Source organism: Pteropus medius, unplaced genomic scaffold (assembly GCF_902729225.1).
Source record: "Pteropus medius unplaced genomic scaffold, Ma_sr-lr_union100, whole genome shotgun sequence".
Taxonomy (NCBI): Eukaryota; Metazoa; Chordata; class Mammalia; order Chiroptera; family Pteropodidae; genus Pteropus; species Pteropus medius.
The window spans coordinates 47,259-61,455 of NW_024356105.1; the positions used below are offsets into that span (position 1 = coordinate 47,259).

Genomic DNA, 14,197 nt, shown 5'->3' on the forward strand with positions numbered 1-14,197 from the left:
TTTGTTTAATTGCTGAGTTATATTTCATTGTACTTATTAACCATAACTTCTTTATCCGATCATCTGTGGATGGGCATTTAGGTTGCTTCCATATGTTGGCTATCGTAAATTGTGCTGTAGGGCTAAAGACAATTTAATTATAATTTAATCAAAGTGTCCGTGGCCATTCATGGATTTTTGAGGGCAATTGGTGCTATTGCAAAAGAGAATTTGGACAAAGAAATAGTCTCCAATAATAAAGGTGAGGCATATATGTTATTTATTTTTATGTTTGAGATCCTCACTAAGATTATAAAGGGTACCTTGTTAAAATTTAGTGGGATCCCCAGTTATTACTGTAATTTGAGTCATGATATTGGTTGAGGACATGAAATTTTGCCAATTGGTGCATTTCAGCTGATGTTAAAGTTAAGTCAGAACCTATGTTGAAGAGTTGCAAAAGCCAATTGGTGGCTATTTTTTTTTCTATAAATTCTTTCAGTACATTCTTGAGTTCTAATTGAGTCAAATTATACACCTGTGTTTCAGTTTTTTGCTTCCTTTCACAACAGATCGCTCTCTCTCTCTCTCTCTCTCTCTCTCTCTCTCTCTCTCTCTCTCTCTCTCTCTCCCCTTTCTCTCCTATTCCCTTTAATGACTACTCTTTTGTGAGAACCACCCTAATGGATCGGTACTGCACATAGGGTAAAGTCTTTCCTGAGTACCAATGTATGTTTGAAACACACACCAATCAGGGTAAAAATCTTTTGTGTGCTCCTCTTCCTTCTAAGACACAGAGAGGTCTGGGCAAAACACAAGACCCAGGGCCACATTAAGGAAAGATTCAACTCCATAGTTTTGTCTCTATTAAGTAATATAGAAATTTCTAAGCGAGGTCAGTAAGATCTCTAAGAAAGGATTGGAAAGACTCAATAAATGCAGCACAATGCAGCACTGTCCAAAGCGCAAGCTTGCCATCATGCAGCAGAGCCAGAGCAAGAAAAGACACTTTTGATGCTAGTGGTCCTTGTCTCCTTACCCCACTCACCACAACAGGTGGAGTGAATGCTCTGCAGGAGTAGGATGAGCTGTCACCCCAAATTTGGCTTGGATATTGAGGCTGAAAATTCTACACATTCAAGAGATTGTAAAAAGTTTTATTCCTCATATGGATATCTCCCTGTCTGGAGGAAGCCTAGCAAAGCCCATGGAAGCTTGTCTGCAATGACATGAGAGGTCAAAAAAAGTGACTGTATTTTTCTTTTTAATTGTGGTTAGGGTGTGCATTCAGAGTGAGAGTTCCTACATAAGTTTGAACCTCTTGCTGAAAAGAGGAAGCCTTTTTTCAAAATCGAGATATAATTGGCACATAACGTTATATTAGTTTCAGGTGTACAACATAATGATTTAACATTTGTATATATTGCAAAATATACATCGCAACAAGTCTAGTTCAGATCAGTCACCGCACCAGAACTGATGCCTCTGCTGCTTCTTAGTTTGATGTCATTTTTCATCAAACTTTTGGACTCCCAGCTGTACAATTCGATAGTGTTAAAACTTACCTGCTACAAGGATGTAATAATTTCTAGTTTCTTCTGTGACCGTTCTTAACTCTTTCGTCTTGCTTGCTTTGAAACCTTCACCAATAACATAGTCATGTATTTTTGTTTTCTCCCTATCTCAGGAATCTTTTTTTCTTACTATAAAATTGCTTCCCCCATTCTGAAATTTCCGTCAATAGGTGGGAAATACTGAGCCTTCTCCACTTGTGGCTCTCATTTGTCGGTTGTTTGCTTATTCTATGTAAGAGACATCAGAGTTTACCTTGGATCAGCATTGTTGCCTTCCCCCAGGAATGATGTGATGGCCTCAGTCATATACACTGTAGTCACCCCCATGCTGAACCCCTTCATTTATAGTCTGAGGAACAGGGACATTAAGAGTGCCCTAGTGAGGTTCCACAGCAAAACAGTCTGGTCTTAATATCCGTGTAACTCTTTTTGGAGTGTAGTTGAAAGACCCAGCAAATCCAAACATATAAACTGAATTCTGTATCTTTGGTCACACTCTTTTTTAGTCTCATGGTTTTCATTTCTCTCCATGCTTCACATAGGAATGTCACTTCTTTTGATTTACCTTTCACTGAACTGGGAGAGCATCCTGGGATCCTTTGTACATCATAATGAATGCATGAGAGGTTCTCCTCAACCACTCTGGTATGCAGGTGAAATGCACAACTCTCTTGTTATTTACTGAAACTCTCCATCCTTTTCCACAGTTTCTGAATACGTCCCATATAAATTTTGCATCCGTCAAATCTATTTATTCAGGTAATTTTTGAGGATGCAGGTAATGTCTGTGGATTTTATTAAAATCTCTTAGGCAGTTTTATAAATATTGATGGCTGGGTCTATTGGAGGAGGTTATCAAGAAGGTGTGACTTCCAGTTAACCCAAGAGCTGGACCTGGAGAATCAGAGTCTGTTTGCCCCATTCCTCTCCTTGGAATGTCATTCTACTTGCCTACCCTGAGCTAGAAACTGGCTCAAAGATATAGTCTTGAACTTGTAATGTGTTGAGACTCTCTGGATGTCATACATGACTGAACCCAGATAAGGTCTATTTATACATTAACTTTTAATTTGCCGGACAGGTGTGTAGATCGTCTTGTGCTGCGGTCACCCAAGACAAGCTTTGTATGTAAATTCTTTATCTTATGAAAACTGCCACCTACCAATCTGGAATGATCTGTTTCTCTCTTTGGCCCTCTGTGCATGGGGACTAGTTTCAAATTTCACCCTGGAAGCTCCAGAGATTTCAAACCAACATGGTCTTCCTTGTTAAATATTGACCCTATATGCAGGGGTTTATTTCCAGGCTTTTGACTCTGTACCATTAGTCTATGTGTCTATATTGAATCCAGTCCTATGTCCTATTGTAGCTGACACTCGTGGTCCCTGCTCCTCTTCCTTGTGTTTAGCTGTGTGTTTATGTCTAAGCTTTGCCGTCCTCTGGGTTGGGTGAAGCAGAAACAGGTCTTTCCTGTGCCCTACTAAAAGGCTGGGGAAGCTGCTTGCAAACTCTATTCTCTCTTTTACCACGAAGTAACAACTTTCTCTAGCTGGGGAGTTACCTCCTGGTTCTACGTAGTGCTGTTCTGGGTGGTGGGACAATGTGCGAAGCTGTTCTTCCTTTCCTTTTTGGGGCGACGCTCAGGTTTTTTTTTACCACTGCATTGCTGAAGCTTCCTAAGTGGACTGATGAGCTCTCCCAGGGCTGTTATTGTTCACGAGTGGCCATCAACTCATCAATCTTTGAGGGGAAACGAATGCTGGCATCTGCTACTTTACCATCTTGGTTTTGTCACACTTCCTTCATATCAGTTAATGACAAACCAGTTGCTAAATTGCTCATCCAGAGTCCTCTGAGCCAGGACGACTGCATGGCTAGGATGTAGCAGGTTGCAAAGTACTGTCATTCCCATACAAACTCACTTTATCAACTGAAAGACAGAAAAAGGCCTGAAGCACAATATTTAAACTTTGAGATTGGTGAACACAAAGTAAGCTAAAGAAAATACATCCTAGAATAGGATTAGCTCTTCTTAATGAGCAGAAATCAGAAGCCACTGGGCACATTTTTTGAATTTGGGCACAGAATGGTTGCAGATGGGTGTGATATCAATGGAGGGACTCTGATGATGGAAGAGAAACCATGCTTGCTTTTTCTGACTGCATAGCCTGAAGGAGCTTGCTGGGGTCTGCAGAAACACCAAATAAGAGGCAATTTCTACTCATATGCTGGTTTATCTGCAGGGAAGTTTTGCTGTGAGCATCGTGGTATGGTGGGTTATAGACTATCCTGGGCAGCAGAGAGGCATCTTTCCAGTCCTATGGTGTTTAGAGACCAATGTGCTGATAGTGAGGGAGGCCTGTGTGGTGAGCAAGTTCCAATATGCACTCAGTCACCTCGGCCTCCTGTATCTGGACCCACCCTCTTGAGTGTGTCCTGGGCCTACTGAATTGCTTCCAAGCAACACATGGCTAAACTAATGAGATGTCACTTCTGAGATTAGAGTGCAAAAAGTCTCTGGCTTTCATATTCTTGGCTTTTGTTTCTCTGTCACTTATCTGTTTGTCCTAAGGGGAGTCAAAGCCATGTTCAGCATCCCAATGACAGAGAACTGAGGGAGGCCTCTGGTCAAGACCCCACAGTTAACTCCATCTTTCAAAAATGAGTGGACTTGGAAACAAGTCTCTTCCAGTCCAAATTTGAGAGGACTGCAGCCGTAGCTGACAACTTAAGTGTACTTGTTATTACTCTGGTTTATTTAAGAGAAGTAGGAAGTTATAAATAAGTGTATACAAGTCCATAGTTTTCTAGTATACCCAACATATATCAATGAAAAAAAATAAGAACTTAGGCTGCCATTTAAATAAGCAAACAAACAAACTACAGAATAGCTTTAAAAAAGGGAAACACAAAGTTCCTTTTAGAGACAGAAATCTTAACTGAGAAAATGGACTTTCAGATTCTTGTTAAAGAAGACCTAATTCTCCCTAATTTTCATGATAATAGATTTGCAGATGTCAAAGTCGAAAAGTCATAAATTGAAGAGAAAAGGGATCTGCATTTTATGTTAAGATCCTTGAAACTAGACGTCAGAAGTGAAGTGTATAGCTGAGCATTCTCCTGAGAAAAAAGCTCAGACCCTTCTAAGCACATTCATTTTTCTCCTGTTCCTCTTCTGTTAATGAGGTCCTGAGAGATTGGGAGAACATGGACCAATTTTGCTAATTATGAGCTCTGTGCGTTGATCTCTCAAGGCCACATGGGAGTAAATAATTAGCCAGTTCCACCAGCCCTTCATGCTGCCAGTTCCAGTTAAGCTTCATACCTGTCTTTTCCTCCCATACCTGTCACCTGCATCAGTGGATCCATGCCTGAGTATCTCGCTCCCAGTCCTGAAGACAGGGCCTCAGCCCTCATCATTCACCAAGCAGGAGAAGGCAATGGACCTAAACTCCTAAGTCATGGCCCAGCAGAGACACAACACAGATCAGTAAGTGCCAAGGGAGTTGGTCGTTGAAGGTGTTATGGAGAAACTTGTTACCTTACTATCAAGATAGCAGGACAAATGAGATGGCCAGCTAGAACATTAGTATGCAAAGTTTCAGCTCAGAGGCCTATAAAGTTTATGTTATCTTTTTATCTGTTGGAGATTTCGGAATTCTTGTTTAGAATTTTGCTCTTTGCCACTTCTTTTCTTAGCTTCCAAAGCTATTGACCACACCTGAGCAAGAAATGGATCCCCAAATGATCAAAATGCTATGAGTGTGGTCATGATAGGGATAAGGAGAGTAACCATAATATCACAAAACTTTATTGACATTTTCCTTCTCTCAGGCTCAGAGCTATGTGCTATGTAGCTTTAATTTTAAATCTGCACGATAACCCCAAGTTGAGGTGTACACATTATTGTTATTTTACAATTGAGAAAAGGAGTACAGAATTTTAATTAATTTTTACCAGGACCTTGAGTAAAAAGAGTGAAGTCAGGTGTGCATCTGAGCAGTGAGATCTATTCCCAGGATGCAAAGTGCAGGACAATGTCTTCCCATACAATTTAGGTTCGTGTGGGTATCGAGCCCTTGATATGTAGCTAGTCCAAACTGAGATGTGCTGTCAGCATAAAATACCAGATTTTTGAAGGTCTACAAGAAAAGAATGCAAAAATATCTCAACTTAGGTAAAATTATAATATTCTTGGTATATGAGTTAATAAAAGATTAAAATTGAAATGAACTGAAAAACCTATGAACTTACTCAATCTTCCTTTTCCAGGGCACTGCAGGTAGAATGCCTTCATGGAGGTGACTCAGTCTCGTTTCTTTCTTTCTTCCTTTTTATTTTCCTTAGTAGCTTTTATTTGTATAGGTAAATAGTGAAAATAAACCAAATGTCCTTCAGCAGGTGAAGAGTTAAACACAATTTAGTACATCCATACCATGCAATAAGAGAGGAACAGCAATAAGAAGGAACAAACCATTGATACACCCAATAACTTGGCTGGATCTTAAGAACATTATGCTGAGTGAAAAAAGCCAATTACCAAGTGTTATATTTTTTATGATTACATTCACATAACATTCTCAAAATAACAAAATTATAGAGATAAAGAACACATAAGTAGTTGCCAGGGGGTAGGTGTAGGGGAGGGAGGCCCTAATAATAAAGGGGCAGATGAGGAATTTCCACGTAGTGATGGAACAGTTCTGTCTCTTGATTGTGGGCTTTCATCCCTTCTAGAGATGTCTGTGTGACTAAAACATAAATGAGATTTTGTCATTTCTTTCTAAGCACTTTTCCCAGAGTGACTACTTGAACTTCACGAGGGGTTGTGTGAACCTCTGATTTGTAGCCAAGCTGGACCAAAGTTGGTGGTAACCTGGGGCCCTTACAGTTGGTATCTGAAGTGATGTAGAAAGTGTTCTCGTGGAACTGAGCCATTTACTTGTGGAATCTGACACTCCACATATATTGTGTCAGAATTGATTTAAATCATTAGGACACTCAACTGGTATCATGGAGAACTGCTTCATATGGGGGATTCTAGCACCCACATTTGATGACCGGAAGTGTCAGAAATGAAGTATTCTATGTAAAGTAAATGAGATATGAGGGAGGTAAAAAACTGGGTAGGTTTTTCCATACAGGGACAAAGACTCTTAGTTTTCTATTTTTTTATTTTTTAAACTTAATTTTATTAGTTTCAAGTATACAATATATTGGTTAGGCGTTTATATAATTTATAAAATGATTCCCTTAATTACTCCTTCTCTTCTCTGGCTCTCTACCTAACCAAAATACTAATGCTGACTGCATTCCCTATGTTGTGCTCCCCATCCCTGTGACCATCTATTAACTACTATTTGTATTTCTTTAACCATTCACCCCATTCTCCCAGCTGTACCACCCCCCTCCCTTCTGTCTGTCACTAGATCATCCTCTATATTTGTGAGTCTGGTTTGATTACTTTCTTCTTTTTGTTCCTTAGATTCTGCATATAAGTGAAATCATATGGTATTTATCTTGCTCTGTCTGACATTTCACTCAGCATAATAACCTCTAGGTCCATCCATGTCATTGAGAATGGTGGGATTTCATTTTTTTTAATCGCTGAGTGATATTTCATTGTACATATGAACCATTCATTCGTGAATGGGCATTTAGGTCGCTTCCATATCTTGGCTATTGTAAATTGTGCTGTAGGGCCAAAGATTTAATTTAATTATAATTTAGTCAGAGTGTCCATGACCTTTCATGGATTTTTGAGGGCAATGGGCACAATTGCAAAAGAGAATTTAGACAAAGCAATAGTCCCCAAAGATAAGGGTGAGACATAGATGTCCTTTATTTTTATATTTGAGATCCTCCCTAAGATATAGAGGGTACCTAGTTAAAATTTAGTGGGATCCTTATATATTATTGTAATTTGAGACACGGTATTGGTAGAGGACATGAGATTTTGCCAATTGCTGCATCAGATGATATTAAAGTTGATTCAGAACCTATGTTGAAGAGATACAAAAGCCAATTGGTGCCCATTTGTTTTTCTTCTTCTATAAATTTAGTATGCTCTAGGGTTCTAACTGGGTCTAACTTATACATCTGTTTCATTTTTATTTTTCCTTCCTTCCTTCCTTCCTTCTTTCCTTCCTTCCTTCCTCCTCCTCCCCTCCTCCCTCCCTCCTCCCTCCCACCTCCTCTCTCTCTCTCTCTCTTTCTTTCTTTCTTTCTTGTTCTTTCTTTCTTCCCTTATTTTATCATGGGATACATTTCAAGGGCAGTTCTTTCTATTCTGGTCATATTTAACATTTCTTTCACCAGAGATCCTCAAATCAGTATCTTCAGGTTGAGGGACTTCCTCCGTGATGATGGTTCCTTCATAAGGTTTATGTACCGTGTGCTTAAATCAGGTTGGAATTAAGCCTTTTGCTGTGCCACAGAAGTGTCATGAGTACCATTCTAAAACCCCGAGGATCCAGATCTTTGTCAAGACAAAGGCATGGGTAATAGCAGCAGCAGACACATTTAAAGGTTCTGGAAGCTCTCTGTGCTGAGGAGTGCAAATCTCAGCATGACCCATAATAGCTACATTTCTTTCTCTCCTCTCCTCTCCTCTCCTCCCTTCACCAATATCCTTCCTTCCCTTTCCTTTTCTCCCTCTCTTGTCCCTCTTCTCTCTCTCTCTCTCTCTCTCTCTCTCTCTCTCTCTCTCTCTCTCTCTCTCTCTCTCTCTCTCTCTCCCCAAATCTTTTTCATGACTACTCTTGTGAGAACCACCCCAATGGACCTAGACTGCACACAGGGCAAACTCTTTCCCCTGAGCAGCATAGGGGCCAGTGCATGGTTGAATCAGAGTAAGAATCCTTCCCCTGACCATAATGTCACTCATATCTTCATTCTAAGACACAGATAGGTCTGGGACATGACAGAAGACCCAGGGCCACATTAAAGAAAGATCCAACTCCATAGTTTTGTCTCTATTAGGTAAGTAATATAGAAACATCTAAGTGAGGTCTGAAGGATCTCTAAGAAAGGATTGGAAAGACTCAATAAATGCAGCACAATGCAGCACTGTCCAAAGTGCAAGCTTGCCATCACGCAGCAGAGCCGGAGCAAAATAAGACACTTTTGATGCTGGTGGTCCTTGTCTCCTTACCCCACTCACCGCAACAAGTGCAGTGAATGCTCTGCAGGAATAGGATGAGCTCTCACCCCATGATTGGCTTGGATATTGAGGCTGAAAATGCTACACATTCAAGAGCGTATAAAAAGTTTTATTCATATGGATATCTCCCTTTCTGGAGGAAGCCTAGAAGCCTATCTAAGCTGTTTTGCAATGACATGAGAGGTCAAGGAAAGTGGCTGTTTTTTTTTTTAATTGTGGTTATGGTGCAAGTTCAGAGTGAGAGTTTCTACGTAAGCGAGGTTTGAGCTTTCTCACTATCGCCAGAGGAGGACAGAGTCAGCCTTACTAAAAATTGAGATATCATTGACACATAACATATTAGTTTCAGGTATACAACATAATGATTCAATATTTGTATATATTACAATGTAATTACCACACAAGTCTAGTTAAGATTGGTCACTGAACATAGTTACAAATTTTTTATTGTAATGAGAACTTTTAGGATCTACTCTCTTAGGAGCTTTCAAATACAAAATAAATTATTAATTATAGTCACCATGCTGTACATTACACACCCATGACTTTTTTATTTTATAACTGGAAGATCAAGTTTTCTTAACAAGTAGTCCAGATGTTGGCAGAAGGGGAAGAAGAAGAGGAGTGGTTTAAATTGGTAAGGTAACCCAGAACTGTGGCATTACATACACACACACACACACACACACACACATGAAATCAGACACTTTATTACATAGCTCTTATAGTATGTTTATAAATAGTCCAAATCAAGAGAATTAATTGTACTGCATTTAGATAAAATAAAATACATTTGATTGTTTATTAGTGTCCTTTAATTAAAGAAACTAATAAAGAACATTTTTTTTTCTTAAGGGAGGAAGATATTTCTCATTGCTTTCCTACACAGGATGGGACTGATAGGGTACTATGTTTATGGATTTTTAAATCTATAAATAACATTTTTCCTCTAATTTCTACAGCTCAATTTTTCCAAAGAGATGCACGTAGTAACAGGTTAATGCAAATCCAATGTGAAAAGAGTTCTCAGAAGAATGTTTGTAATAACTGAGAAATACTACAGAAAAAGTATGGTCTTCGATTGTGAATATTTTATTTATGAATTACTTAAATCCAAAATATAGACACATTGATGGATACTTGTATACTTGTTTCCTTTATACCAGTCCTCCTTTATTTTCCAAAAGGTGTCTGTGCTCTGTGGAACCACAGAACATAACAGATGTCCTGAAATTTCTTCTCCTGGGACTCTCAGATGATCCAGAACTGCAGCCTCTAATTTTTGGGCTCTTCCTGTCCATGTACCTGCTCACCATGCTGGGGAATCTGCTCATCATCCTGGCTGTCAGCTCTGACTCCCACCTCCACACCCCCATGTACTTCTTCCTCTCCATCCTGTCCATGGCTGATATTGGTTTTACTTCGACCACCATCCCCAAGATGATTTTGGACATCCAAACTCACAGTGGAGTCATCTCCTATGCTGGCTGCATGATTCAATTGTCTTTTTTTTATCTCTTCGGATGTCTGGACAGTACACTCCTCACTGTGATGGCCTATGACCGGTTTGTAGCTATTTGTTACCCTCTGCACTACCTGGTCATCATGAAACCCCGCCTCTGCAGCCTGCTGGTTCTAGTGTCCTTTTTGATCAGCTTTTTGGACTCTCAGTTGCACTGCTTTTTGATGTCACAACTTTCCTTTTGCACAAATGTGGAGATTCCTCATTTCTTTTGTGACCCTCCTCAACTCCTCAAGCTGGCCTGTAATGATACCTCCACCAATAACTTATTAATCTATGTTATTGGTGTCATCGTTGGTGGAGTTCCACTCTCAGGGATCATTTTCTCTTATTATAAAATTGTTTCCTCCATTCTGAGAGTCCCATCATCAGGTGGGAAGTATAAAGCTTTCGTCACCTGTGGTTCTCACCTGTCAGTTGTCTGCTTATTTTATGGAACAGGCCTTGGGGTGTACCTTAGTTCGACCGTTTCACATTCTCCCAAGAAAGGTGCAGTGGCCTCAGTGGTGTATACAATGGTCACCCCCATGCTGAACCCCTTCATCTACAGTCTGAGGAACAGGGACATCAAGAGAGCCTTGCAGAGGCTCCTCAACAGAACAGCATAGATTCAATACTCCCTCCTCCCCCCAATTTTTGGTCTATGGATTAGAAATTACTGCAAAACCAAACATCTGGAATAGGTAAACGTGCCTCCTTTGGCACACAAGTTTTGTAGCTCATGGTTTTCATTTCCTTTGATCAATTATATCTGAAAGTTGCTTATTTTGGCACATCTTTGATGGGATTAAGGGACTATTCTTCTGTGATCTTATGTATGTCAAAAATCACTGCACAGTTGTGTTTAAATACAACTGGAATATTATATATTTGTCGCTTGTGACCCAGGCATCCTGTAGAAATTTACAACTCTCTTTTGAATACATAGCTATATATGATTCTCAACCATTTTCACCATCTATGCCTATTTTCCATAAAACTTTGGCTTTGTTCAAATTTAGCTTGTGTGAGAGAATGTGTGTCACTGGTGCTCAATCTACGCTTCCTACCTGAAGCATCTGATGAGCTTAAAAATTTTCATGACTGAGTCCCATCACCATAAATTACAATTTAATAGGACAGGAGACTGAAAATACCATGAATTCTTTTAACAGCACCCCAGGTGGGTCTAATATCCAGCCAAGATGAGGACTATTGAAATTTGTCAGACATTTATTTAAAGATGACTTGTATGTCTTGGGTTCTTTACTATTTATTTTTAGGTCCTGAAGATCAGAGCTCATAAAGGAGAAGATACAAAAGAGTTGCCTTAGTAACAGCCAAAGGGATTTTTTCCCTCATATTCCTGGTAATATTATTTTTCAACACCCTCTCCATCCATACTCTACAGCTGTCCCTCTGTGCTAGATATTAAGCTATTGTTTTCTGCTCCAAACTTACCCATTTATACTGTAAGTTGGGGTGCTGTTGTGGGGGCTGGGAATCTTTAAACTATTCCTCTTTTTCCATCTGGGTTCTCTCTAGGTTCTTTCAGTGTAGGCCAGTAAAGGGCACACATGTTCCTTACTCCTTAGACTATGGTGCCTCACTGTTTCCTGCAGTTATGACACTGTGTTACCAAGTTTTTCTTTTCATGCCTTTAATCTTTCAAAAATCATAACTATACCTATATGAAATTATCTTCATTAAATAACTAGTGTGGTTTCTCTTCTTGATTGAACCCTGACTGATAAATCATAATATGGGGAATAATTTGGAAGAATGCTAAGTGAACTCAAGATAAAAAGAGCATTGTAGTGGTATGTCTTGATCAAGGGTATATAATTGAGGTTTAAAGTAGTGGTATGATATTTCCAGGGGCTGTGTGATTCTAACTGTCCCTGTAGATCTTCAAGTCAACCAAGTCATTATGAATAAATTTAACCCTATCTTCTTTTAACCTATCTTCTAACCATGTCTTCAGCAAAGGGGAAATCTTTCCTTTCACTAGTAACCACCCCATTAGGATTCTACATTGTAACCATGCTTCTTTCTCTTCTGTCTTTGGCCTCCTTCTTTCTTCTACATGCCCAGGTACCTATGTATATATCCATCTTTCCTTTAGAGATGCTACATGTAGTTTCTGAGGTAGCAGTCTGGGATTTCTGAAAAGCTGTCCAATAACTGGTTTAATCTACTCTGCCTTTTACCACGAAGCTAAATCGACTACCAACTTCACTAGCAATGAACCTAGTATCTGGCTCTGTTTAATATCAGGTTTTTCCTCTTGCCCAAGCATCTAAAACATCTCAATACTCATACCTCCTCCTCTAATTCTTCTCTATACTCCTGCTATGTGGTCATTTGGGTTCCCTAAAAATTTCCTCTGCCACTTATGCACATAAACATAGTCATCATAATTATCTCATATCTGATTTAATTGGGTAAGTACTTGCATTTTTTTCATATCAGTTAATGAGAAATCAGTCTCTGAGTTCCTCATATATATGAACCTGTCACACAAAGACTGTATATATTAGACACAGATGTTGAAACAACGATTCCCATATATCACACTTTGTTTCACCATATAAGCCAAAAGTGCACATAAAAATAGACTTCAAGATGCTTCCAATATCCCCTGCCTTCTGTCTACATGCCCTTGTACATACCCATCTCCATGTGGATTGGGCCTTGTGACTTATATGCAATGAATAAAATGACAAAAAAATGTTGGGAAAAAACCAGGTAGACCTAACTGGTATACCACGTGGGATCTTGAGATTATCCTGTTAACTGAAATAAGTCATAAAATGTTTAGAACGATGTGATTTTACTTAATTGTGGGATATAAGAGTAAAAGCAACAAATGAACAAGACAAACAAACAAAATATCATAGACATAAACAACAGTTTAGTGGTTACCAGAGGGAAGAGGGGAGAGGAGGAAGTCGACAACGGTAAAGGGGGTAAAATATATGGTAACAGAAAAAATTTAATTTCGGGTGATGAACTCACAACGCAATATACATACATCGTATTAATGAATTGTACACATGAATTCTATGTGTTTTTATTATTCAATGTCACCCCAATAAATTTGATATTAAAAAAGTTTTAAAAATACTGGGATGTCACTCCATCATTTATGTGTAAATAGACTCAGGCTTTCACATATTAGCCCTCTGCAACTCTCTCACCAGCTCTCTCTGTTGGAAGAGAGCTGTCATGTTGTCAGCTGCCCAGTGGGGAAACTAATGTAGCAAGAAGCTGAGGGATGCCTATGGCCAGCTGCACATGAGGAACGGAATCCTGCCAAAGCCACATGAGTGAGCATGAAATTGGATTTTCTTCTAGTCAAGACATGAGATGATTACAGTCCTACATTTAGAATGCAGACATCTGTGAAACCCCTGGTCGAATTCTGTAAAATTGTTAATTTGATATGTCAAAATAGATGGTTGTCTGATATAACAACATATATAAAACAATATAGAGAAAAAAATTAGAACTTCGACTTTCATTCAAAATAGCATAAAACATATGTTTCTAACATATATAATGAAAACCTCAAAACAGGACTAAAGGGAGATAAGGAAAAGTTCTCCTAAAACACAAAAATCTTAAATAAGAACATAGAAATTATAGCATATTCTTCATATAGAAAACACAATTATCCCTACATAGAATAATTCAGTGAATTTACAGACATACAAGTTACATGCTGCTTTTTTTATTGAAAAATATTGTCTGAGCTTCTAAAATTTCTGCAACTTGGACATGGACATGAAGTATATAGGCGTGCATCCTCCTGAGAAGAGGAAGGGCCCAGAATCTTGAATGTACATTCCCTTTCCATTTTCAAGTCCCATTAATAACAGCAAGTCCTCAGAGCTTGCGATAACATTGACCAATTAGGCTAATTGTGAGCTCTGTGCATTAAGCTCTTAAAGCCATGCAGAACTAGATCATTGGATTGTT

The 14,197-nt window shown here is 39.0% G+C and overlaps 1 protein-coding gene across 1 annotated transcript; it reads left to right on the forward strand.

Annotated features, from left to right (window-relative positions):
• Positions 1–9,944: 9,944 nt before the first annotated feature.
• LOC120600550 (olfactory receptor 18) lies at positions 9,945–10,845 on the forward strand. Its single transcript, XM_039859962.1, has one exon. It carries the CDS (start codon positions 10,015–10,017, stop codon positions 10,843–10,845), a length of 831 nt encoding a protein of 276 aa, XP_039715896.1. The 5' UTR covers positions 9,945–10,014.
• The last annotated feature ends 3,352 nt before the right edge of the window (positions 10,846–14,197 follow it).